Here is a 24,267-nt window from a genome sequence, read left to right as displayed (position 1 = left end):
AATAACTGCGATACAAGCTAGTTTTAAGTTCGCAGCCGCGTAGCAGCTGCCGCCGGTGCAGTGTGACTGACCCGATCTGTCTGCACGCCAGCTCCGCTGCTAAGGCGTCACTGAAATCGATCGTATATATTGCTTTTAATATGAAACAATTAGGTTGTCAGTAAGGCAGCGCCATGAATAGACCATTTAGTATAGCGCTGGTCAGTTCATCCGCTGTGGCTTCGATACGAAACAAGTTAGGCCTAGCGACGACTAGGGAGTACAGAGCACCGTCGTCCGCCGCGCTCGCGGGCGGCACCATTGCAGTAAGCGCGCAGAATCCGGCGCTGAGAGCGTTGCGAACATGTCACCTAATTCAACACTGCGGCAGGGACTGGGAAGTTTCCGGTGTAACGGCGGTAACATGCGTAGCTTGAGCGCTGCGGGAGGTTGCTGTTGTACGCGGTTGCTGCGCCTCTGGACGGGATCGAAGGCTGAATAAAAGCAACGTCGCGTGGCACTATACACACTGCATATTTTGATGCATTGCTCTTGGAACATGATTTAGTGTGACAAAAGTATGTTCTTGACGGGGGCCAGCTCGTGCGCTTTTCGCACTCTACCTTTTCACAAAACCGAGGTCACCAAGCTCGGTTCGCAATAACCGCGTTTAGCAACGTAGCCACGGGTAGTGTGCTCGTGTGACAAGGGTAGTCTGACCTGCAGCTCCTTTATGTTTTATATGCTCAAAATTCTTTGCGGAAAATTTACACCGCGCAATGATCGCACCCCTAAATTTGCATCAAATTTTTGAAAAAAAAAAAAAGTGCGATCATTATGCGAGTAAACAGGTAAATGAGGAGTTTCAATTTTAATTCGCAACACGCTCACTTCAAACTGGATTTGAAGCGAAACTACCATATAACAACATACACATGCAACGTAGCTGCTGTTAAATGCATATTTTATTTCAGAAGGCGCCTTTCATTTAACAGCACTTACCTGCTATCTTCAGTGTAAATAGCTCTAATGCAAGGTTAATGTCAACAGATTATTGTTTTAAGGCTTACATAGCATTTGTTTCGTTCTTGGTTTCCAACTTTTCACTCCATGCAGCAGCCATCGCATAAACAGATCATTTGTTTCCAACTTGGGATACACAAAAATAAGCATATTCACAGACTGAGAAATTATTTTGTATAATATTCATTTTTAGCCCTTTAATCCAAATGACACTGGCTTGCACGTTTAGGGCACAAAGCTTTCTGTTGTGCTAAAAAAAAAATGGGGTCCCTTAGACGTCATTGGCTGGTCCTTTCAACAGCACGCTTGAAAACTAAGAACCTACAAAACACAGAATGCAGGACATAGCTTGGTGACCAATATCCACAGTGATGCCTTTTAATGACAACTCAAATCCCTGGAAAAGTTACACCTTGTGGAGAAAGAATGGTGGTACACATTTTTTTCTAAACATGGCTGTTTCCAAAAAACTTGTGGAAAACAATACCAATAGTCTCAAGGCTGATCCCAAAGATGGTGCTTGAATACTCTGGCAGATGAATCAGTCCAGCTTTGACCGGGTACCAGCAGCACTGAGAAATGCCACATGTGCAGACAGCTGGGACAGGTGGTCAGCACATCAGCTTTAATCGAGTCAGGCACCAATCTTGGGTGACGATTTCTGAGTGCTGTTGATCTTGTCGCCCAGGCTTAGTGCCATGCCCTGCGGGGAAGATGGCCAAAGAAGATACAGCTGACGCAAGCAATCAAACCGGGAAATGCACCATTCAGCTTTATTGCAACAATCACTGAACCAGCCCGTGTACTGTGGCGATGTCAGTGCACGCTAAAGAACCCCAGGTGGTTGAAATTTCCCGAGTCCTCCACTACAGTGTCTCCCATAGCCTTAGTCGCTATGGGACGTTTAACCCCCATAAACCAAACCAAACCGAACAAACTGGTTTGTTTTCTCAAGCTGCCACTAGGTGTCCTCTTCTTTCCCGCTGTTGCTGCCATCCAGAAGTGGTGCTCATACAAGTGTAACTATTAGCGCTGCAAAATTCCTAGATCCTCCACGAGCAGAAAACCGATGGCCCCTCAAGGTAATGGGCTGGGCCAAATAGCACAACAGCAACAAGATAAAAAGCAATTCTCTTACCAGACATCTTAACAAACCAATGGCTGGTTTACTGGGGTTTAACATGTAAATGCGACTCAAAAGAAATTCTCTTACCAGACATCTTAACGAACCAATGATTGGTTTACTGGGGTTTAACATGCAAATGCGACTCAGGCTATGAGGTACACCGTAGTGAAGGGCTCTAGGAATTTCGTCCACCTCGGGTTCTTTAGCGTGCACTGACATCGCACAGTGCACAAGCCTCTAGAATTTCGCCTCCATCGAACTTTGGACGCCACGGCCGGGATCGAACCCGCGTCTACCAGGTCAGCAGCCGAGCGCCATAACCACTGAGCCACCGTGGCGGCACTTAACAAACCAATGCATCAAATTAGGCTCCTATGCGCTGCACTTGAATATTTCTCATTCAGCAACTGGCAAAGGAACAATGAGAGGTGTTGCCGTACCTGGCTTTTAGCCCGTATCCGGATGTGACCAACCACGGGCGCGTCGGGGGTGTTGGGGTTCTTCTCGATGCTCACGTTGGCCAGGGCATCTTCTCCAAAGATGGATCGTGCGTACAGGTTCGCTGCCATGAAGCCACACTCGCCCGACAGCGCCTGCGCAAGTGCATGAAACTCATTTACAACTCTTTTTGTAGGTGTTTTGAGCTGTTTCATAGCTGTTTTGTAGTTGTTTTGTTACACAGTCAGCCAGATCTATCTGGCTTGTGCATCACTCTCTCTACCGGAAAAAAAAAAAAGAAGAAACAAGAACATCATAAAAACATTATCCTCTCATCACATCATTCTGCTATGTGAGTACGATCAGAAGCATCAAGCAGCAGGAGACCCACCTTCTCTGGCGTCAGACACTTCATGTTTGTCGAACGGATGAGGTGCTGCAGGTAGGCAGGCAGGTCGCAGAGTGTTGTGTTTACCGAAACCTGGAAAGTGCACGCAGACACAGTGGTTAACTTCGGCTCCATTCTAAAGCAAACAAAGCGGCGATACTAATGTACACATCAGAACAAGAGACACCTGGTAACTCCTACATCATGCATAAATAGAACACAGCCCAGAGCCGTGGCATTCCAATTCGCTGCCCACCAAATGTAACAGCCACTTTCACCACCACTAGAGCTGGTTCTTTGGTTTATGGCCAAAGTTCCCCACAAGGCGTTACTGATTTCATTCCTTTTTCTTGATTCACTTCAAACACTTTTCACACGCATATCATATCATCTTTCACTTGCCGAAGCTACACCATGAGTTCTGGACACCCAAGGAGAGGGCCCCAGACTGAGTCACAGCATCTGCGATTCTTCTCAGTGTGCCAAAACCTTGACACAATGGTGTTTACGTATTCTGTACCCACAAGAAAAGCGCAGTCTTCAAAATTCATGGCCAGCCTTTCAAACATCGCAACTCTCTTAAATGCAAAAGTGTAGATCCTGCACGCACTGCCTACAAATAGTAGCTCCATATCTGCCATTGTCACCCAGGGCCAAAGGCACGGAAATAACATGCTAATATACAATAGCATGAGCACTGATACTGAGCACTGGTATCAAATCATTTAAGAGGCAACAGCACTACCCGTATTTAAGGGCATTTTAGGAATAGTTGCTGCCCGAACCATCAGAAATTGCCATGTTTACTTTTACACTCTCACTTATCCATAGGCACGTGCGAATAGCAGTTTTTTTTATTAGATGCGAATTTGAAGTGAATAATAATTTTCGTCAAATAATTTTGAAGGAAATATTTCAAATACTTCCGGCACACAAAAAAGGGAGAATAGCACAATAGGCAACACACAAGACTATTACATGAAAAAAAACTAAGAAAGCATTGAAGCTTTGCTGCACTCATTGAAGCAATGCAAGGATGGCGATCGGAAATTGAGGAAGCTAACCTTCATGCTGTGATGATGCATCTTCGGAGTACAAGACCTATATGTGGGGCCTCCCCTGCAGCTAATTATGACTGCATTGTTGCGCAGCTGCTGCTTTCAAGTGGTGACTCCATGACACCTGCTAGTAATACTAGAATTTTTTTAACCAGTCTTGACCACCCACCTTGTTCTCCCACTCGAATTCGGCCCACATCTGGCGGAACTCTGTGTCTGTGCATGAGGCCGGCACGATGTAGTCCATGATGTCAATGTGGATGTCATTGAGGACCACAACGTTGCGGTCACTGGTTGATCCACTCACGTCGTACACTGCACAGGGCACAGCACACCAATGATCACTCATGGTCACAGATGCAGCAAAACTAAAAGGGGAACATCACACGACAATCTAGAGGCACAGTCATGAACAATTTATGGCAGCAAATGGCACTCTTCGTGAAAGCATGCGCCACTCCGTACTACCTATGACAGAGCCAAAGAGGTAAACAGCCTCTAGGTACTACTACACAACATAGAGCTTGGCCTGCATGTTGGGCCAAGCTTTATGCTGCTAGCGTTTCTTTTCTTTCTCCATGGACTAGCACCATTGTCCGCTCTGAGCATCGAAGGATCAACATGGATCTGCATAATGCCTTTCCCACACACAAAAGGCCGCATTTTCTTCCGGTACTGCCCATCAGCAAGCACTACTGTCACAGTTTACACTATGACGTACCACAAGCAAAAGTCTTGAAGGCAGTTAATCCTGTTACACCCGAAAAAAAAAAAAAAAAAAAAAAACTCAAGCAGAGGCTTGGATTACGTAAACCTGTACTTTGTACAGAGATCCTTAGCAGTATTTTGCCCTCTTCGGTGAAGACGATAGACAGTTAACAAGCCCTGGGCAAGAGAATAGTAGCCAACCCTGGAAAGGAGATCAAGCACATTTTCACTCATAATGATGCTTCTGCTAAAAGCTTGGCAACGCTTAGCCACGGTGACTGGCAAAGCAAAGAATTTCTGTTGCACTCTGCTGGACATGCAAATATTTTGACCAATAAAAATTTAAAAAAAACACTAGTTCAAAATTCAGGAATCTCCTCAGATCTGTTTCCGGAAGCTAGCAGGCAAAGCTGCCTTCCGGCATTCTGCTATCAGCACTGCTTCTGAACTTTTCAACACAGATTGCCTTGACATCTGACAACAGCAATCAATGTGATGATTCAGCTATCCAGGCTTCAAGATCCCACCATGACCACACAAAACTATGACCTTTCTTGGCTGGAGCTACTGCAGATAAGACTGCAGTTTGCTCATTCCACTGTTTAATTCACAGGATGGCAGAAAAAGACAATGGAGTTTGTTGCGTTGTAACTCTTCTTGCAGTCTTTAGTTACTGTGGTTATTTGGGCCTATCATGTCTGATCAAAATGGCTTACAGCCACAACCCCCCTCCTAAGAAAAACCAAACATTAAAAAACCATAATTGCATGCAACAAGAACAATACCAACACTTCTTTAAACTCTCCACAGCTTTCCAATAAACACTTAAGGGTTAAGGGGGGAAGCTGGTCTTAGAAAAAAAATTTTTGTTAATGAAGTCACAATAATGGAATCTTCAAGGAACATCTATTTCTGTGTGCTGATTACAAATAAGTCATTTAATTTTACGTAAACCAATTCCTTGTGCACTTATATAATATGTTATGTAACTTTTTGCCGAGAGCTTTCAATAGACTTTGCTGCAGGAAACTTGCTAGGACGCATGCCATTGGCCTGTGTTGACATCAAGCTATGCAATAAGGGCAAAATTATTATCCTGCCTATCATAGAAGTTGAGTTACAGGGTTTTGAATTGGCCACATCACAAACAGGAAGGAATTGATGACTTCAAAATCCTATAACTCACCTTCTATAACAGGCAGGATGATAATTTTACCCTTACTGCACAGCTTGATGTGAAGAGAAACCAATGGCATGCAATTTAACGAGAAACCAATGGCATGCAATATAACAAGTTCCCTGCAGTAGAATTTCTTTCAAACTCTCGGCAAAAGTTACCTAACATACCGTATAAGTGCACAAGGACTTGTTGTACATAAAATTAAGTTACATATTTGGAATCAGCTCACAAAAAATGAATGTTCCCTGAAATTAACCCTTTCACTGCCAGGTTTTTTTACTCACACCTGCACACACCCTGCCGGGTTTTTTTTGCATGTTAGTTTCCTGGAAATTTTTTGCTAGTAACGTACTAAAATGCTCTGCAGGACATGTAGACATGTTTATTCAGGATAATCTTACAGATATTAGTTGTAATGAATCAAATCTTCCAGCACCAATCTGGCCTGTCGGATTTCCTCTTCTTACACGGATTTTTCGATGGAAGGGGGACTTCATCGCTGTCATCACTCGACAAGGCACTTAGGTGGGCTCCTTCCTCGTTCTCATTATCATTGGACTCCGAATTCACAAGCAATTTTGAATTTCTTCGTCCGTCAAAGCGCGGACGAGTGTGGCACATAGCCTCATGGCTGCTGTGCGCAGACCAAAACGAAGTGACTCGGATGTGGAAACATGCGCGCCACCTGTTGTTTAAAATTTACCCTACAAGATCTATGAATTTACGGAGTCTCTCCATAGATGGCGCTACATGTTTGCATAGTTTTTTTTACACGAGTATTATCGGGAGCGGCAGGGGGCGAGTTAAAAAGCCAAAACGAGTTAACTCGGGAGAGGCAGGGGGTGTGCATATGTGGTAGCCCGAGTTATCTCGGGAGTGGCAGATCAAGGGTTAAAACAGGAGAAATATCACGCCATTGTCACAGCTTGTACATACCAATGCCCACTGTCCGAAATGATTGCTTTAAATTTAGTTTTTTCCCAAGAACCATTAAGGACGGAATATGCTACCAAACTCTGTTGTCACTTCACAATCGCTTAGGGAATTCTTAGATAAGCAGCACAATGTTTTATCGTCTACATCAATTATAAGCAAGATTTTTATTTTTTTGTGTAAGTGGCGAGCGCTTTATGTAATTGAATTTTGTGCCCATTTCAATGTTTGCCTCAATGCTATTTTTTATACCACATTACCCACTCCTGTTATAGCCTGTGATCAGGGCTGACAGTATAAATGAAATGAAATGCTTTCGTAGTTGTGACTTCATTAATGAAAATTTATTTCTCAAGACCCTCTCCCCCCCCTACAAAACTCTGTTGCACACAGACTCCTCCTGCGGAACAAGTGCCTCACCTATGTTCCCGAAGATGATGCCGTTCTCGGTGGAGGCCACCTTGACGGTGGCGCGGATGTTGCAGAAGTCGTGGGGCGCAAGCACGACCGGCGAGGGCTTCTCGACCAGCCGCAGGTCGCCCAGGGTGGCCAGCTCCAGGGTGCAGCTCTGCAGGGTGTCGGCCGTCTGGTTGACCACCAGCACGTCGAGCGCAATGTCGTACTGGTTGACGTGCACATACGCCTCCGCGTACACCGGGTCCGAGAAGCCCGTCAGCTGCGTCACCTTGGACAGCTTGGAGGCCGACAGCAGGTCCTCATTGCGGTTGCTTGCCACGGCCGCGTGCAGGCTCACCTCGAACATGTTCTGTGGGGGGGGGGGGGGGGGGGGGGGGGAGGAGTTGCCGCACTTATGGACTGCATTCCCCGCAGAACGCCTTCTGCGACGTGTGACAACAACTATTCAAAAATTACGCACCATTACATGCTTCACATTTTATGAGAAGCCTTAATGCGCAATCTGTATCATTCACACTAAAACGTGTATATGACATGCCTGTGTGGTTTTGCAGTTACAAAGCAAGAGACAAGGCCGCTTGTCAAGATGCCGTAAGAAAATACACCAGCCATTGAAGAAAGCTGCAGTTAACAACTTTATGGCGACCATCAGATGTTCAACTGCCACAGCAAAGTGGAATGTTGATAGTTGATGAAACGGCAGTGATCAGATGCTGCGACCGTAACTACCAGTAACACCACTAGTGAGGTCGACATTGAGAGACCAAGGATGAATGGCAGAAACCCGGAAATAAACGCGGAGGAAAAGAAAGTGCTAGGAAAGCAGGGCACCATGCTGTTCCCTCACCTTCAGTGTTGCAGCCTCTTCAAGGCAGCAGCTTCGAGCAACTGAGCTCCTTTTCCCCATCTGTCTACATTTGCACTGAGCGCACATTTGCACGGCTGCAGGCACCGCTCAGGAATGCAATAAGATTGACAACTGGTCAAGCTGGTAGGGCGGCAGGATTTCCGATGCCTGTCATGCAGCTGTTCACAAGTAGTGGTTAGTTTTATTCGCTCCTTCTCCCCAATACTGCAAGTTGAGAGTCAGTGCTCATACAGACTACTACCTGCTTATGTCACTACAGTAGAACCCCGCTAAAGTAAGCTCTGATTAAGTAAAGCGAAACTGCGGTCCCATTTAGAGTTCAATAGGTGACTGTACATTTTTTTTTTTCATTTATAGTAAATGTTTCTTTACAAGACATAGCTATATAAAGAGAGTGTAGCCGTGGCGACGTACTTCCCACATAATGATGACATCGTGGCACGCGTGGTGCCGCGGTCAACATTTTGGGGGCAAACAAATATTGAAAACGACGAAACGGCGCTAAAATTGAAAACATCATAACATAAAATGTGATAACTGAAAATAAATAAATAATTACCGTATTTACTCGCGTAATAGACGCACTCGCATAATAGGCGCACCCCTAGTTAGGGCGCGAAAAATCAGATTTTTTTATTTCCGCGCATAATAGGCGCACCCCGAACTCTGCACTGTGATCAATACTGTATTTACACGATTGCAAGCCGACGCCTCGCCACCCCCCGCTTCCCAATCTTTATTTTAACAAAGTTTTTGCTGAACTGACTACTAGTCCCTACTAGTGCTGCTGCCGTCGCAGCTGCTGCGGACCCACAGCACGTACAACGACATCGCGTAGAACAGCCGCACGCAGTTTTCAGGGATGCTCACTTTAAACGTCTGTTTGGAAAGCTTCATCTCCAACCGGAAACGTTCCCGACTTAGGCCCACGAAAACCTCGGCGCTTGGAGTCGCGTACGAAAATTTAAACATACTTGAAGGAATTGTTGAGCGCTAAAAAACCACGGAAAAAGGACGAACACACGGGACGCCGCAGTCGCAACTGTCGTATTTTCCGACCTGCCGCATGCTTGCCGTGTTCGAGAGCAAACTCCCAGCCGTGTAGCTGTTAAGGTGCTTGCCCGTCGAGCTAAAACAGCAACGCTCCGCGGCAAAGCCATAAACCACGATAACGATCGCACTACCGCATATCCCAGCACTTGACAGCAACAACAACAACAACAACAACAACAACAAAAAACGAGCTGGAGATGCTGATGGCGATATAGATAGCGAAAGCTCGCGGCGGAGGAAAACGATGATGATGACGACGATGAGCTTGGCCTTGGGCGCCCTCCGTGGGCGGGGTCTGAAAGCTCCTGTGCACGTGTGTGGCCTCCGCGATCAAGCGCCCGTTGCGTGCAGCCGGAGCCGATCGCGGAGGCCTCGGCGCGTGCATTCCGAAGGCTATTCCCGCGTGTGTCGCGGAAAGTTTCGGTGCGGCCCTTACACGGATCTTTTTTTTTTAACATTTTCTTCGCGAAAACGGGGTGCGGCCCGTACACGAGTGCGTTTACGCGGTGTGTTCAATTTTGCGAGTCGAAAAATTTCCGGAAATTTTACCCCGCGTAATAGGCGCACCCCGAACTTTGAGCCGGATTTTCTGGCAAAAAAGTGCGCCTATTATGCGAGTAAATACGGTATCACAAAAAAGGTCCATGAGGGCAGGACGGAAGATATTTCTTAGTGCTTTTTTTTATAAGCCAAAATTCTGTATTTAGTAAGTAGCCAGAGAGAATTCTCAGAGTCATACCATCACCAGCAGCTGATATACTTTACTAGTAAAGACCCCGATATAGTAAAGATTTTTGCTAGGTTTCATTACAGAGGTTCCACTGTATTCACCTCACTAATGAGCCCATCCTAAACCCGAATGTGGGCTCCATACCATTTCACACAACTACTGTATGTTCAGTTACATGAGTTACCACTCACTGCCGCCCAACAGCGTGCAGATATATGGCTTAAAGGCTAAGGAGTGATTGGTGAACAAGCAAGTATGTGCTAATGAGTAATCCACTACGCGCTGAGGGTTTCCCCTGAGTACGCTGCACCAATGTTAGTTTGTGCAGATGTTAAGGCACTCCTGAAGCGCCGTAACTAACATGAACTGTGCACACCTTTAGCAGACCCGCCACAGCTTAAGGGGGGATGTGGGGATCAAATCGCAAAAATCGCGAAAAAAGTCGATTTTTGAAAAGTACACTTTTTGGCTTCAACACTGTTTCTATGTTGTACTGAAATATTTCACCCAAAAATAAACTTTACGCGGGCATCTACACATAGACAGTGTGCGCTAGCTTAGAACTTTCAGGCTTGCTTTCTCGAAAAGTTTATTTTGATCTTAATACCTTGCTCGTGGAAAGCATAGCACAGCAATGGATGCATGGATTTTTACCGTTTGTTTTGTTGTGATCACTGAAATGTGGTCTGTGTCAAGACAGGCTCAGATTTACCAGTTAGGCTCACAAGTTTTTAATACACGGTACTTAGAGCATGATACATTCTAGACATAAAAGAAGGTGCATATTGTATCCTTAAAAAAAAAAAAAGCAGAGAAATTTTAAAAACAATTAAGACAGTCTTGATTTACACCACACTTCTTAGTAAATATTAAAAGCATTTACAGAACTTTAGCCTGTCTTTTTGTCATGCTAGGTTTTCCACAAACGAGCAACATGGGGACAACATATAAACAATGATAAAAGGGAACCTACTGAAGCTGTCATTGTGAAACTTTATAGCCAGTCTGCCAAATTCCATCGCTCCAAGTCGAAAAATAGAAAAAGTTGCCTTCAATCCCCTCATCTCCCCTTAAGGTCACTGCACGGGTCGGGAAGCACTTCCAAGAAAAGACGAAGCCCGGTTACCCACCTCGGTGCCGGCCAGACTTCCCTTGGCAGCCAGCTGCCCAAAGCAGATGGGGTCGTCCGCGTGCACGGTGATGCCCTTGGCCTGCTTGGCCTGCACAGAGGAGAACCACGCGAGAGGACTGGGAAACGAGCAATGACGAACAAAATATCTCTGGCCAATGCAGGGGCGTACATTTGGTTTGGTTTGGTTTGGTTTATGGGGTTTAACGTCCCAAAGCGACTGAGGCTATGAGAGACGCCGTAGTGAAGGGCTCCGGAAATTTCGACCACCTGGGGTTCTTTAACGTGCACTGACATCGCACAGTACACGGGCCTCTAGAATTTCTCCTCCAAAGAAATTCCAGCCGCCGCGGCCGGGATCGAACCCGCGTCTTTTGGGACAGCAGCCGAGCACCATAGCCACTGAGCCACCGCGGCGGCAGGGGCGTACATTTGTTATACACCATAGGTCAAATAAGAGTCAAAAAGAGTCAAAAGGGAAACTTTTGTTGCTGTTTTGTTTTGTTTTTTTTCGCTCTAGTAGAATGAGTTCTGCTTATTTTTCGGCGCTGTCACAGAATCCAAGCACCCCTCTTCCGAATGACCCAGACAAACACCACAGTCAATAACAAAGCACGAAAAGCAATTGTAAATTGTGGGGTTTAACATCCCAAAGCGACAGACATATGAGCTGTGAGGGACTCCGTAGTCTAGGGCTCTGGATCAAATCAGACCACCCGCAAACTGAAGAGTTAGTCCCACATGCACCAAAGCCTAAGCAAAGTAAGCTGCTGTGGCTGGCTAGTGAGGCAGTCGCTTAATACAGCATGTTTCTCAGTACACACTGCAGATCTCCAGCACTCAGGTCAGCACAGAAGAACGCTCCGCTTCGCAAAGACTGAACTACAAGAGAAGAAATTCATGTAACTGTGGTGAAACTCCAGTGTACGATAGAATCCATTTTTTAATTAAGGTATGCAAAGTAGACTGACCAACAATTTCTTATACTTTGTAACTCTTTGGAGCTTTACGATAGATCAACAACCATGTTTCCCAAACATAAGTTGGCATGCCTCTCCTCAAAACTATGCTTACAAGAGCCTTCTCAAAGTGGAAAAGAAGTAGACACCTCGAACAACATACGCTCACTATAACTGCCTCCACAATGCCGGCCAAATAAGTTTAATAAACACTTGTGCACAAAAGAAACTAGATGTTTAAGTACGATTTCACTCTCAACAAAACCACAGCAGCATTCATGTAAGCTTACCAAGAAAAAAAAAGCATACTGCAATCTAATAGAAGCGGTGGTGCGTGAAGACTAATAGCATGATGCGATTAAGCTAAGCAACCATGTGTTGACTGCATAATGCCCAATTCATTAACACAACACAACAGCAGAACTTTGAAAGCATACATGAAACGTCAGGGTCACAGGGACATGCCAGGCCCCGTATAATCCGGCGTTGTAGACATCCCACGCTTCCACCCACCTTTTGAGTCTCAGCCTCCTCCTCAGCCTTGGCGGCCAACATGGCGGAGAGCGCCTGGCGACACTCGTGGCCGAACACAGAGCGCAGCGTGGCCGACCGGTCTGACAGCATCTTGAGGCAGAGGCAGATGCGGTCCCCGTCGTCGTCGTTGATCGCCTTCGAGGGCAGCCCCGAGCGTCCCAGGTGCAGCACCGACGTCATCACCAGCATGCACTCGGCCACAAAGGCCTGCGCCAAACACCACAAGGGCACCACAGTCAGAACATCCGGCAACACAGGAGCCACAGCAGCTCTCTATGTCAGCTTAACACATTTTAATGCCCAAGTTATGAAGGAACTAAAGAAAGAAATCAAAAACTCGACATTAGGCTTACAGCTACCCATATCCAAATGCCAATATTAGAATTTTGTTAGCGCCATTAAAACTTGTGAAACTGGCGCGTTGCAAATTTAGCAACACTTAGCACATAGTCCATTTTATGCAGCTGGTCTGAGTTGTCGTGAAAGACCAAAGCAAAGGTCTGAAACCAATTCAAAGGCCCAGACAGAGTAAATTTTTTTATACAACAAATGTGTTCCTATTTTCCCTGCAACATTTGTCAGAAAATGCGAAACAAGAAACTGTTGGAAACTGGCTGGAAGTTGCACATCTGAGTCTCCTTCTTCTTCACACAGCTTGCTCGCAGTGAAGACAAACATTCTGACTGAAAAATACTGACTCTCGTTACAGTGCTGACATCAAACAATGTATCCAAGCTCCACACAGTAATGAGCATATGGCATGCAAACTGTATGTTACGAATTCGCGACACTGGGCAATGAAGGACTAATTGTGGATAATTGTCATTACTTTCTTTAAGCGCCTAAGTGGTTGCAATGAAAGGCACGAGCAAAGTGAACTTTGTATAACACACAATGATGAGCACGACAGTACACATGAAAGAAGCCAACGTCCACTGAAACCACCGAAAGCTTAGAGGCATGCTTTGTCTAGTTTTTTTTTTTTGTGGGGGATTGGCCAAAGCAGCAAGTAAGTGACGTATTCATATTTTTAGACTAAAAGTAGAAAAAAAAAAGACATCCAAGAGCAGCAGAAGACTGTTAGCTTCTCTCATATGACACAAAATGGATGCAAATGAAAACTGAGCATAGCTTGAAATTGCGACTAAAAAGGTGTGTGTTTGGCTGAGACTGATTACTCCCTAAACTAGGTCACAGCTTGGTTCAAAACTTTCAGCGCGAGCCATCATTTGCCCCTTCTCTTCCTTCTGTCATTTTTTTCCTTCGTCATCTCTCTCTCGCCTTGGCTCGCTTTGGTGCTGATCGGCTGGGACACGAAGGCAAGCCAAGCCTACAACTGCTGCAACGAGCCTCAGTTACACGACTCAGGGTGGGCTCCCATTAACAACTCTCGCCGTTAAAAGCCCCACAAACTTACGTTCTGCTTGCGTGGCTCTTTGACAAGAGACAGGTAGCGTACGGCCAGCTTGGTCAGGTCAGAGGCCATGGCCGCCCCGACAAAGAAGTCGCCTTCCATGAGATAGCCTCGCAGGGGAGGGCACGATGCTGCAGGGCCAAAGGTCAGGGTGCACGGAATAGCACACCATCAGACTGCACGCTCAACAATTACACGAGCCTCTTCCATACAGCGAAACTGCAACACAGCCACCGTGCGGATCAATAATGAAAGCTGGCCAAACTTCAAAAAGAAAATTGAACTCACAAGACTCAAAAGAAACAAAGGTACACGTCACACATGGTGTGATAATATGATACTAGATTTTTCAAAAAAAAAAAAAAAAAACAACAACTGTACTTTATATTGCTTTCTATGCCCACATAGCAAGATCAGAATCATTAGCAGTTCACATGCTAGCACAAGACAGTGAGTAAATTCAATCACAGTAAGTCAGGGTCATGGAACAATCCGATGCGTCAATATCTGTTTAAATGAATCAAATTAAAGGTATCAGGTAGCCGTTCAATGGGACAACCAATGGAGCCTCAAAAGCTTGAAAAACTTTGCCAAAGCTCACTTGTATTACGTGATAGCATTCGAGCTGTCATCACAACAAAACCACTCCACCAGATATCAGGAAATTCCCCGACTGGCTGCGACAGTGATGGCACCACAGGTGTCAAGTGATCGCCAAAGACCAATCACAGTGCTTCGCCAAATTTTAAAATCCATCACCACCGGAGGAGCTGGGAGGCTGTGACAGTATCAACATTGCTACTGGAGAGGGCAAGCGTAGCATGGGGAATAATGTGTCAGGAGGGCGGATGACACAATAGATAAATAAAACAATTCATGGCTACGAGCGGGATTTGAACCAGTAGCGATGCGAACAGATCAACATCGCTGGCCACTGAATTGGATCACTGTGACATCGTCGTCGCCAAAAATCCTGTGTGTTTAACTGCTAGTCTCTCGCGTTGCTTCCATCAGTGCACGATAGATACAAAATACACCACTACTGCACTGCCCTCTTAGGGTAACTTAAGTGGCTCAATAAGTTTTTCGAGAATAGCAGGGATGCAACTGAGGCACAAATACACTCATGGGCAGCTTTCTTGTTAGAGATATGTTACTGCGCTACACCTCTTGCGAGCAGACCTTGACCTAAACTCATGCACAAAGAGAAACTGAGCAATAACGGCTTACTTCACTGCCAAAATATGCAGCATTAGCTTGGAAACAGCTAAAGGAGGTCGTGAACCTGTGTGCAGTTTTTTTTTTTAAGAGCGCCTAACATGCACTGTGAAAAGTTAATGAGAGTTAAGAACAAACTGCATCTAACGAACACAAATGATGGTTGAAAGCCTCTTTTTATTTTTCTAATTATACTACTTCTATGACCAGAAATGATGTAGTTCGTAAAACAAACAACCACAAATCATCTCAAGTCACACTTTTTACCACTACTACATTCTCTGTTAAGTTGCTGAATATCATCTCATGTCACACTTTTTACCACTGCTACATTCTCTGTTATGTTGTTGAATGCAGTGATCTGAGGGTACCAAGAGCTCATGACTAGCCAACAAACTAAAGAGAACTGCACATACAAACAACGCGTGTAGCGTTCCTAGTGACCCTACTATTTTCTCGCAGACATCTCCTCGCACATTGAGCACACACGTACACACCTTGGGTGGTGGCTGCAGGAGCACTGCTGAAGGCACTCTGGGTGGCATACGTGCCATCCGCCGTCACCAGTCGCTGCGAGCCGCCCGTGGTTGGTGGCGCCGTCTGGGCCGGTTCCGTGGCAGAAGCATCTGGGGCCTGCTTGCGGAGCTCGGACTCGACGAGCGGCAGATCTCCCAGCGCCTGGCGCACCTCGTCAAGGCAGGAACGGATGTCTTCAACACTCGCGCAGTACTCGCCCAGGAGCCAGAGGGCGCCACGATGGATGCGCGACGACTTGATGGAGCCAAACACCTCGAGCAGCCTAGCCACCACCAAGGGTCGCAGCTGCTCGAAGCGCTGCACCGCTTCGCGCACAAATGCCAGCACGTCGGCCGCCGCCTGTTCGTTGTTGTCCGACAGGAACTCCATGAGCACGGGGATGACGGTTGGTGCGGCATCCGGGAAGCGGACGCAGCATGAGTGGAGCGTGCGGACTAGCAGCTGCCGGTAACGGCCCGTGTCCTCGTGCTCAGCTGTGTTGTGCGTCTTGGCGACCTCCTTCCTGAGAACAAGCACCATCTCCTCAACGTTGCGCGACGAGACGAGGTCCAGGGCGAGGGCAAGCGTCTTGCGCCGAACCTCCAGGTCGGAAGCGGCGAGCACCCTGAGCACATCCATGGCCAGTTCTTGCAGGATGCGTTCCTGGGTCTCACGCAGCGCGATCAGCCGGTCCAGCACGATCAGCTTGACGTTGTTGTCGCTCTCCTTGACAATAAGCTCAATGTAGCATGTTGCAGCCGCCTGCACAAGATAAAAGCAGGTTAAAAGTGTGCACATGAAATTTTTCTAATATTCATTGCATAAGCGGCAAGTATCCTGTGCCAGCTTTCACTCATTCATGCAGTGCTAAAATGTGCTGTTCTGCAATGTTCATAAGTGTCCCCCACGGTCACTTCACCTCAGCCACCATGTCAAACTGACGGTAAAGCAGCGCAATGACACAAACAAACAAAGAAAGGATGCAACACAGCGCTGGTTCATGCGGTGCCTTATCATCCATTGTGTTTCATTTGCACTATAACTCATCATGAACTTAAACCAACTTGCCAAACTTTTAGTACTGCCATACCGTCATGTTAAACTCACTCAACAGTTCGTGTTAAACATCAAACTGATCACCTATGGCTATAGTACAGCCAGCAACCATGACAACCTACTTGTAGTTGCAGAGATTCATGGGCCGGTGGTACAAGCGCACTGCCACTGGTTGTAATTGGAAGAGTAGTAATTTCTAGCAACATCGAGAGAAATCATGAACAGAACAGATGCATGATTTCTGTCAAACTTTTCTATTTTAAACACAAAAACAGACCCCTGAACGTTCAAAGCAGAACGAAGACTTCCCCACAAAGTGCCTTAGTGTGGAGAAATTCACCTTGATTGCAGTGGGTGCAGCCGAGAGGGTCACCAGTGTCCCAGCAGCCTCGTATCGCACAGCAGGACTGCTGGAGTTCAACAGGTTGTAGATGCAGCGAATGAAACGTGACCTCTCTGCTGGGTTGGCGTGGCACACCTTGTAGATGAGTTCCACAATGACCAGCTGCAAGATGTCTCCAAACGACTGCACCTGGTCCAGGCAAGAATCAAGGTAGGCCAATGCTCGCTCCTGGTCCACATGCACGAGCATCATGAAGGCATTACGCTTGCACGACATGTCCTGCTCGGCTTCGAGGAAGTTGGCTACAAGTTCCGGAGCATCCGGAATCAAGAAGTCAAAGCTCTTGTAGATGGTGAACACGGCGAGGACTGCGTTTCGCCGGACGTAGGAGTGCCGGTGCTCAAGGCAGGCGCGGATGGCCGGCATCAGAGGTTCAAGCAGCTCGGCCTCCTTCAACTTGCAAAGGAAGCGCAGCGTTGAGCCACGGATGAACTCGTTGGGATGTTGGAGGTCCTTCCGGTAGGCGTCACACACCAGGATCATCTCTTGAAGCAGCTTGCCATCGGGGCTAGTCTTGGGGACAATCTCCCAGAAGATCAGCAGCAGCTTCTTGAGCGTGTGGTCTTGCAGGGGCAGGACGAACCGGATGATGGTCATCAGTAGAGACGGGTACTTCTCGCCATTCAGCATCAGCTGGATCGTTTTGCGCAGTGCCTCAGCCTTGGTCTTTAGGTCACCCTTCTCTGCAGGTATACACAGATAAGCCTTTTGTCATTAACAACCCAGCAAAAGACTACCGTTGTTCAACTGCTGGTACAACGATGGCAATAGATAAAAAGGATGAGTTTGCTAAAAACAGCAAAGTGTAGACAAGGATGAGAGGGCCATGCTAAAGGCCTTTGTGCTCCTTCAATCTGGAAGTCTCTTGAACCAGGCTTCTGCAACTAGTACAACGGCGCACCAGCTTGGTGTTAAATCCTGGTTTATAACGAGTAAACGATATTCACCATTTGTTAACACAGCCTGACTAGCATTTGAACATGTCCCGTTTACTTTTGACACGACTTCGCACACTGGCCAAGACAGGCCCCACGTTACCTAAGTCGTTCCTGAGCTGCATCTCATTCGGAGGCTCCGAGTCCGTCGGTATGTTGAGCAGGGTGTAACAGGGCTGGTCAGCGACCGCCATGGCTGAAATAGAAAAAGCAGGGCTTGTGGTCAAAACTTTACTCGACAAAGTCATCAAGGACTAACGAAACCAGCGCCAGCAACCTAAAACAACGCACTGCCTCGCGCCGGCATGCCCCACTACGCATGGATGTCGACAGCCGTTATCATGAAACAATCAGTCAGACACACGACATGAAAGCACGAAATGAGCTCTAGAGCGTCTAACATAAAACTAAAACACCGTTCTGGCTACACAAAACGGAAACAATTGGCCGGTGGTCACGAATGCAAGGAAGCAGCTCGACATGGAAAAAAAGTGCTCAGCATCTCAGTGAGTGTAGCAGCTGTGCTACAGCGAGAGACTGTTTTTAAGTCTTTAGCTTAATTACCGTCGATCTCCTTAACTGTAGCCGCGCTACTTCAGACATGAAAGCGAAAAGAAGTGACTTACTTGAACGATTACAGTTTGCCAACGGAGAACTACACCCGCAACGCCAACGCGACACCGGCTCGACAATTGGCTACTGGCTACGCCACGCTACGGTTCCTGCGTTTATGCGGTAGCCAACTCAAGCCACAACATCAAATCTTTCGCATTTAACTAGTTTTTGCACTTCCGCTTGCAAAATAGTCAACGCGTCGATGCTAACATAAAGTAAGACAGAAGTTTAAGCTTCCAGACTTCGTTTCCGCGTACCGCCACTGGTTGGCAAGAGCGCAAACGCAATCTGACGCCCTCGGTCGCTCACCTTGCTGTCTTGCGTTCATTGCGGACGACGGCGACGGCGCGCTCCTTCGCGCCGCGCTTACGACGTCGCTCTCAAAAGAGCAAAAACCATCCTTCACCATTCTGCAGCTCATAGTTAGCTGCGCGGAAGGGATTCAATACAGTCTCACACCGTGTCCAAATGTCACCTGACTGCGCTACTTTTTGCGGAGCGCAACTTCTTCTTCACAGCTCCCCAGGCATATTAGAATAACGTTATGTAAGTTGCAGCAACGTTGTGTGTTAATTTCGAATCTCACATGAACCTTAACAATTAACGAATAACGTATGTTGCATGTCATAAAAACATTAGATTAACATTAAGAGTAAACGTTATTCTAATGTTGACTTTCAAATAATCAAAGAATTAACGAATAATGTTATATATGTTGTATTCCAAATAAACATTGCACCAATATATTCTCCTGAACGTTATTGTAATATTTGAGTGACAATTATAAATTAACTTCACAAATATATTTTAAGCTGTTTTTCTGTAAAGATGTTTAAGCTGTTTTAAGCTGTAAAGATGTTTTCCACTTTAATAAATTTTCTCCTAGATTGGGCCTGCCATAGATTGCATGCGCAGCCCCGTTGTTTGCTTTGCTTACACCCATTTGTCTACACCCCTCAGTATAATGTGTAAGCATGACTCGTTTCGTGTTATCCGTTTTGAGGTGAGAGTATCAGTTGCGTGTTGTGCTGCATTGCGGAGCTCAAATGTCATCATCGTTGTCGGACCTTGCAAAGCGTGAAGTTGTGTTCCTTCACAACTGGCGGTCATGCATGTTTGTGCAAGGTTGCCTTACCATTTTTGAGAATGTTGCGTTTGTGCTGCTTAAATATCTCACTGATTGATCGATCGACTGATTGATATGGATCAATTGATTGATCGATTGATGGATCGATTGATTGATCGATCTGAATTTGTTGGTTGAAGAAAACGTTTACTTATGACTTCGTTAAATATTTAGTTAATATTGGGAAGTGGTGTCTTCAACGTTTATTTGTAACATTAGCTTTGACCAAAACGAAAAAGTTTCGTAATGTTTCGGCGCTGCCTGGGTTTTGTATGGGGTCGCCGTTTTTCATATCAGCCCTCTATATATCTCACCCCGCGTTAACAAATTCCCTCTTCATCTTCCCCACCATAAGGTCGTCCTCCATGTCGTCTTGCCACCTCTCCCTGTGTCATTCTGCGTCTTGGATACCACCAACTTGAACTGCCCACTGAACAACACAAAATTCCGACGACGTCGAGGTCAAGTAGAGACTTTCACGCTCGGGACTGGACGTTCCATGAACAAAAACGAGAGGTATTTAATTTCTTTCTCAATTATCAAAGAACTGTTTTTTTTTTTTGCCCCGTTAACATTCGCCTTACTGGCACGCGCAGTGGGACTTCTCGCGCCCAGGTGGTTGCTGGTGAAAAGAGGCAGGCGGCGCTGTGGACGCCGACATTGACACCGACACCGACATCAACAACGACACCGACATGGAGGAAAGAAAAAGAGAGGAGAGGCCGTCACGTGACATTTTGTGAAGCCGGAAACCAGCTCGGCGCCATCTTGTCCGGGCTGACGTCATCGCATAAGTCCCGCCCTCGACTACTGCGCGCGCGTTTCAAAGCCAACGAAGGAGCGTGCTACCGCAGGGGCACAGATCCCCGCGCTGGTGGCGCTTGGCTGCTTACCGGCCGGTTTAGGGCGCCCTATGCCGGTGTTCGTCAGCGGAAAAGTTAATAAAGCGGAAATACCCGTGTGAGACAGGCGGCTACTTTCAGTTACTGCTTCGTACTGGCCCATCTTGCGGTGGTTATCTGCGGTGGCCCCCCTTTGGCAACGCCCGTCCCTGGGACTCTGAAGTTGAAGGCTGCATTCGATGAAACTAGTATACTTGCTTGTTTAGCTCAGCGCTCGAAATTAGCCTTCACCGGGTGAGGTGAAGGACACGCGAGAAACGTGGGCCCCTCGTCGCGCGAAACCACACGACGGCCACCGATGCCCGGGAGCGTATTCGCCAACTGCAGCCTGTACAACCACAAGGCTTGAAACCACGGTGAATTGATCACGGTGACTGAAGATTGTCACAACGGCTTACCTGAAAGGGATAATTATTCCCTAAATAATGCTTAAACGGCGTTATATGCCACTAAGCATCACGATTTGCGACCTAAAAGGGAAAACAATTAAGAAATTGAATTAAAAAAAACAATAAAATTACAGTACAGAGAGCGGAGTCGAACGGCCGACCTTCCATACGCAACACGTGCCTCTAATCCACTGCGCCATAGCGGCGATGTGAAGCCTTCGTTCTGAATGAATATTTATAACGAGCCTTAATGGTGGCTGCTACCTGCCGGTGGGCGGCGCTGTCATCGCTGGCTGTACCGGCTGCATTTGGCGAACACGCTGCCCGGGAAGGGCATCCGTCCGGTATCGAAAATCTCCTCCCTGTTCAACTCTTGTAAGCACGGGAAGTGACCGTCGCTTTCAATTACTGCGGTGGGCGAAGGACAACTAAGCACACGCGAGAAACGCGGGCCCCTAGCCGCGCGAATTCCACACGAGCAGTGGTGTAGCCAGAAATTTTGTTCGAGGGGGGCACATGTTTTATTTATTTATTGGAAACGAAAATAATGGAAACGAAAATAAATGTGGAAACGAAATGTGGAAACGAAAATAAGAGTGCCCATTTATTCTTCACCGTCGCACGGCGTATGGCACTCCTTTTAATTCTAGGCACAGTTCACCCCATTATTAACAGACCTTTTTACGTCAGTTTACTTTTTAATCCTTTGAATTCTCCTCAAATGAAGGTATCGCGAAAATAAAAAGTGCTTTTTTTTAAAGGACCTGCAGCCGAGCGCAGGTTTGCGTATGGGGTTGAAGTTTTGACAAATGCCATTTGTTTGCAGTTGATGACTTTGTTATAGAGCAGAAGCTTTTGTGTTGTTGTATATGATGTGAAGATATTGTAAATAGCCACGTTTTTTCGTGCGAGTTGTTTTTTGTGAGAAAATAAATGTTTTTTACAAATGAAGTTCTCGGCATCCTGTGTGCATTCGTATCTTTATGTAGATATTGCAGTGAACAAAACTAACCCTTCGCCTTTATTAAAGAAAAAAAATCTCTAAGGTATTGTTTAAGCGCAGGGTCTCTTTCTTTTCATTTTTACCGGCGGCGTATAACAGGGGCGTGCAAGCATGCAAAGCGAGCGCAGCGGCTTCCTTTAAAATATCGCCCTCCACCGATGTCATGGCCCCCGCTGCTCACACAAGCGCAATCGCGAAAAACGAAAATAGTTACACTAACACCAGTGACGATCACTAGAGCGTTGCAAGAGCACGCCTAATAGCAACGAGGTTTCACTGCCGATGGAAACGGGAGCGCGAATGGCACACGCACACTGCACGCACAGGACGCGAAACGTCCGCGCAATACGCCGACGACCTCTCTAGCGCACGGCGTATTGAATCACTGGTAAACGAACAGCGCGAGTGCTCCTCAGTAAGCAGCGGCGGTCTCCCGACGGCTCCGAGCAGTGACGCATGCAGTTGACGAAATGCCCATGCGATCGTGGTCGAGCACGTTGAAATCAATGCACGCAACAACGAGAGTTTTGCAGCGAATTCCGCCTGAGATATGAGTGAACGGCGCCAACGTAAGCATGTGAGCACGATCAAAAACAAACTCGAGCAGTTGAGAAAAGTACGCCGCACCGCAACTGCTACGCCGCGGTCGTCTGCTACCGCCCGGCTTGCAAGCAGCAACTACGACGCCGTTGCTAAGCTGCCCGGACTAGGTGGCCTCCCGATCGCGAAAAAAACCACGTGATTTCCTCCACACTTTTCTTCCATGGTGTTGTGTGGAAAGGGCCTCTCCTCTCTTTTTCCTTCCTCCATGGACACCGACAACGACACCGACAACATCGACAACGATGACGCTACTGCTCATGTTCAGACTAGCGCTCTTGAAAGGACGTAGCATTCGGCGGCGCTTGATCACTAGCTGCAAAACTTTCTGCGTCGATTAATGACTGTGCACGAAACATGAATTTGACACACCATCCCAGAAAATAACGTGTGCTGAAAGACCTAAAAGAAAGGCAATTCCTGGGATGCATTTTCCTAGTGCTTATGAAGGACAACGGACGAAGAAGCCGTCATGAGCTCTCCATGAGCGCTAGAGGAAATGCATTTCGAGACCGGTCACCAACTAGCCCCGTTGCAAACGTTAAATATAAACCCTTCTGTCGGTTAAGAGGCGATCTTAAAAATTGGAGGGTACACCTAAGCTCCGCCGTAACGGTATGACGCAATAATGTTTTAATTCCTGTATACTCTCTCCTGTATATTCTCTACTTTACGTTCTGAACGGGGGTTTGGTTTGGTTTTTGGGGTTTAACGTCCCAAAGCGACTAAGGCTATGAGGAACGCCGTAGTGGAGGGCTCCGGAAATTTCGACCCCCTGGGGTTCTTTAACGTGCACTGACATCGCACAGTACACGGGCCTCTAGAATTTCTCCTCCATTGAAATTCAACCGCCACGGCGGGGTCGAACCCGCATCTTTCGGGTCAGTCGAAAATCATAACCACTGAGCCACCGCGGCGGCTGAACGGGGGTTTGTACGCGAGTAAAATGGGGGATGTGTAATACACCAAAAGCTGTACAGCGGACAACGCGAACGAGAGCTCTAACCACAGAATGGGTTGGGTTGCGATCCAGGTTGCTCTTCCCGAGCAGCACCCGGTGGGCAGGTGAGCAGCCTGCCACAACACAGGCTTCAGACAACACACACAACGGCTAAATGCGGGGAATGAACGTTATATGTGCTAGCGCACAAAAAAAATGAAAATAAAAAGAAGCAAACTAAAAATTAAGATTTATTAGTTAGTTATATGGGGTTTTATGGCGCATAAGCAACTATGGCTATCATGCGCCAAACACAAGGTTAGATGATGTTAAGTTATAGAGGTTACATTATAATAGGTTTAAAACATTGGCTTTCTTTAGAAACTTACAAACAAGTGAAAACTCGACAAGTGTTTGCTCGCCTAAAAGCAATGCGGGATGAAATGGACTGTGTTCATTGTAAAATGTCGTAAAAATTTTTTTTCTAAGTTCTTCGAGATGCGAACAAGAAATTAAAATGTGATTTACCGTGAGCTCCATTAAGATTTAAAAATGGAGAAATTAAAAAATAAATTAAAGATGCAATAAAATAAAGGGCAGTGTCCGTATCTGCGAAGAGATATGCAA

General features: G+C 46.6%; 1 protein-coding gene across 1 annotated transcript; it reads right to left on the bottom strand.

Moving 5' to 3' along the window:
• Positions 1 to 1,351: 1,351 nt before the first annotated feature.
• Positions 1,352 to 18,844, bottom strand: betaCOP (coatomer subunit beta). The gene is made up of 12 exons (XM_089561556.1): positions 18,692 to 18,844; positions 18,169 to 18,261; positions 17,068 to 17,813; positions 15,653 to 16,433; positions 13,941 to 14,068; positions 12,503 to 12,730; positions 11,032 to 11,121; positions 7,254 to 7,599; positions 4,182 to 4,327; positions 2,958 to 3,047; positions 2,569 to 2,721; positions 1,352 to 1,705 (listed from the first exon to the last, which is right to left on the bottom strand). The coding sequence occupies exons 2-12, from the start codon at positions 18,257 to 18,259 to the stop codon at positions 1,637 to 1,639; spliced, it is 2,868 nt and encodes a 955-aa protein (XP_089417682.1). The 5' UTR covers positions 18,260 to 18,261; positions 18,692 to 18,844; the 3' UTR covers positions 1,352 to 1,636.
• Positions 18,845 to 24,267: the final 5,423 nt, after the last annotated feature.

Source organism: Amblyomma mixtum, chromosome 9 (genome assembly GCF_055824585.1).
Source record: "Amblyomma mixtum isolate Tamu chromosome 9, ASM5582458v1, whole genome shotgun sequence".
NCBI classification, from domain to species: Eukaryota; Metazoa; Arthropoda; class Arachnida; order Ixodida; family Ixodidae; genus Amblyomma; species Amblyomma mixtum.
Note: the sequence above shows the minus strand (reverse complement) of the source record. Positions and strands in the feature narration are given on the sequence as shown.

Excerpts from the sequence above, each read along its gene's own strand:
- betaCOP (XM_089561556.1), bottom strand. The coding sequence starts at position 18,259 with ATGGCGGTCGCTGACCAGCCCTGTTACACCCTGCTCAACATACCGACG. Across the intron at positions 7,600-11,031 it reads GAAGTCTGGCCGGCACCGAG|AACATGTTCGAGGTGAGCCT; the intron begins GTGGGTAACCGG and ends CCCCCCCCACAG. Across the intron at positions 2,722-2,957 it reads AGTGTCTGACGCCAGAGAAG|GCGCTGTCGGGCGAGTGTGG; the intron begins GTGGGTCTCCTG and ends GCACTTGCGCAG.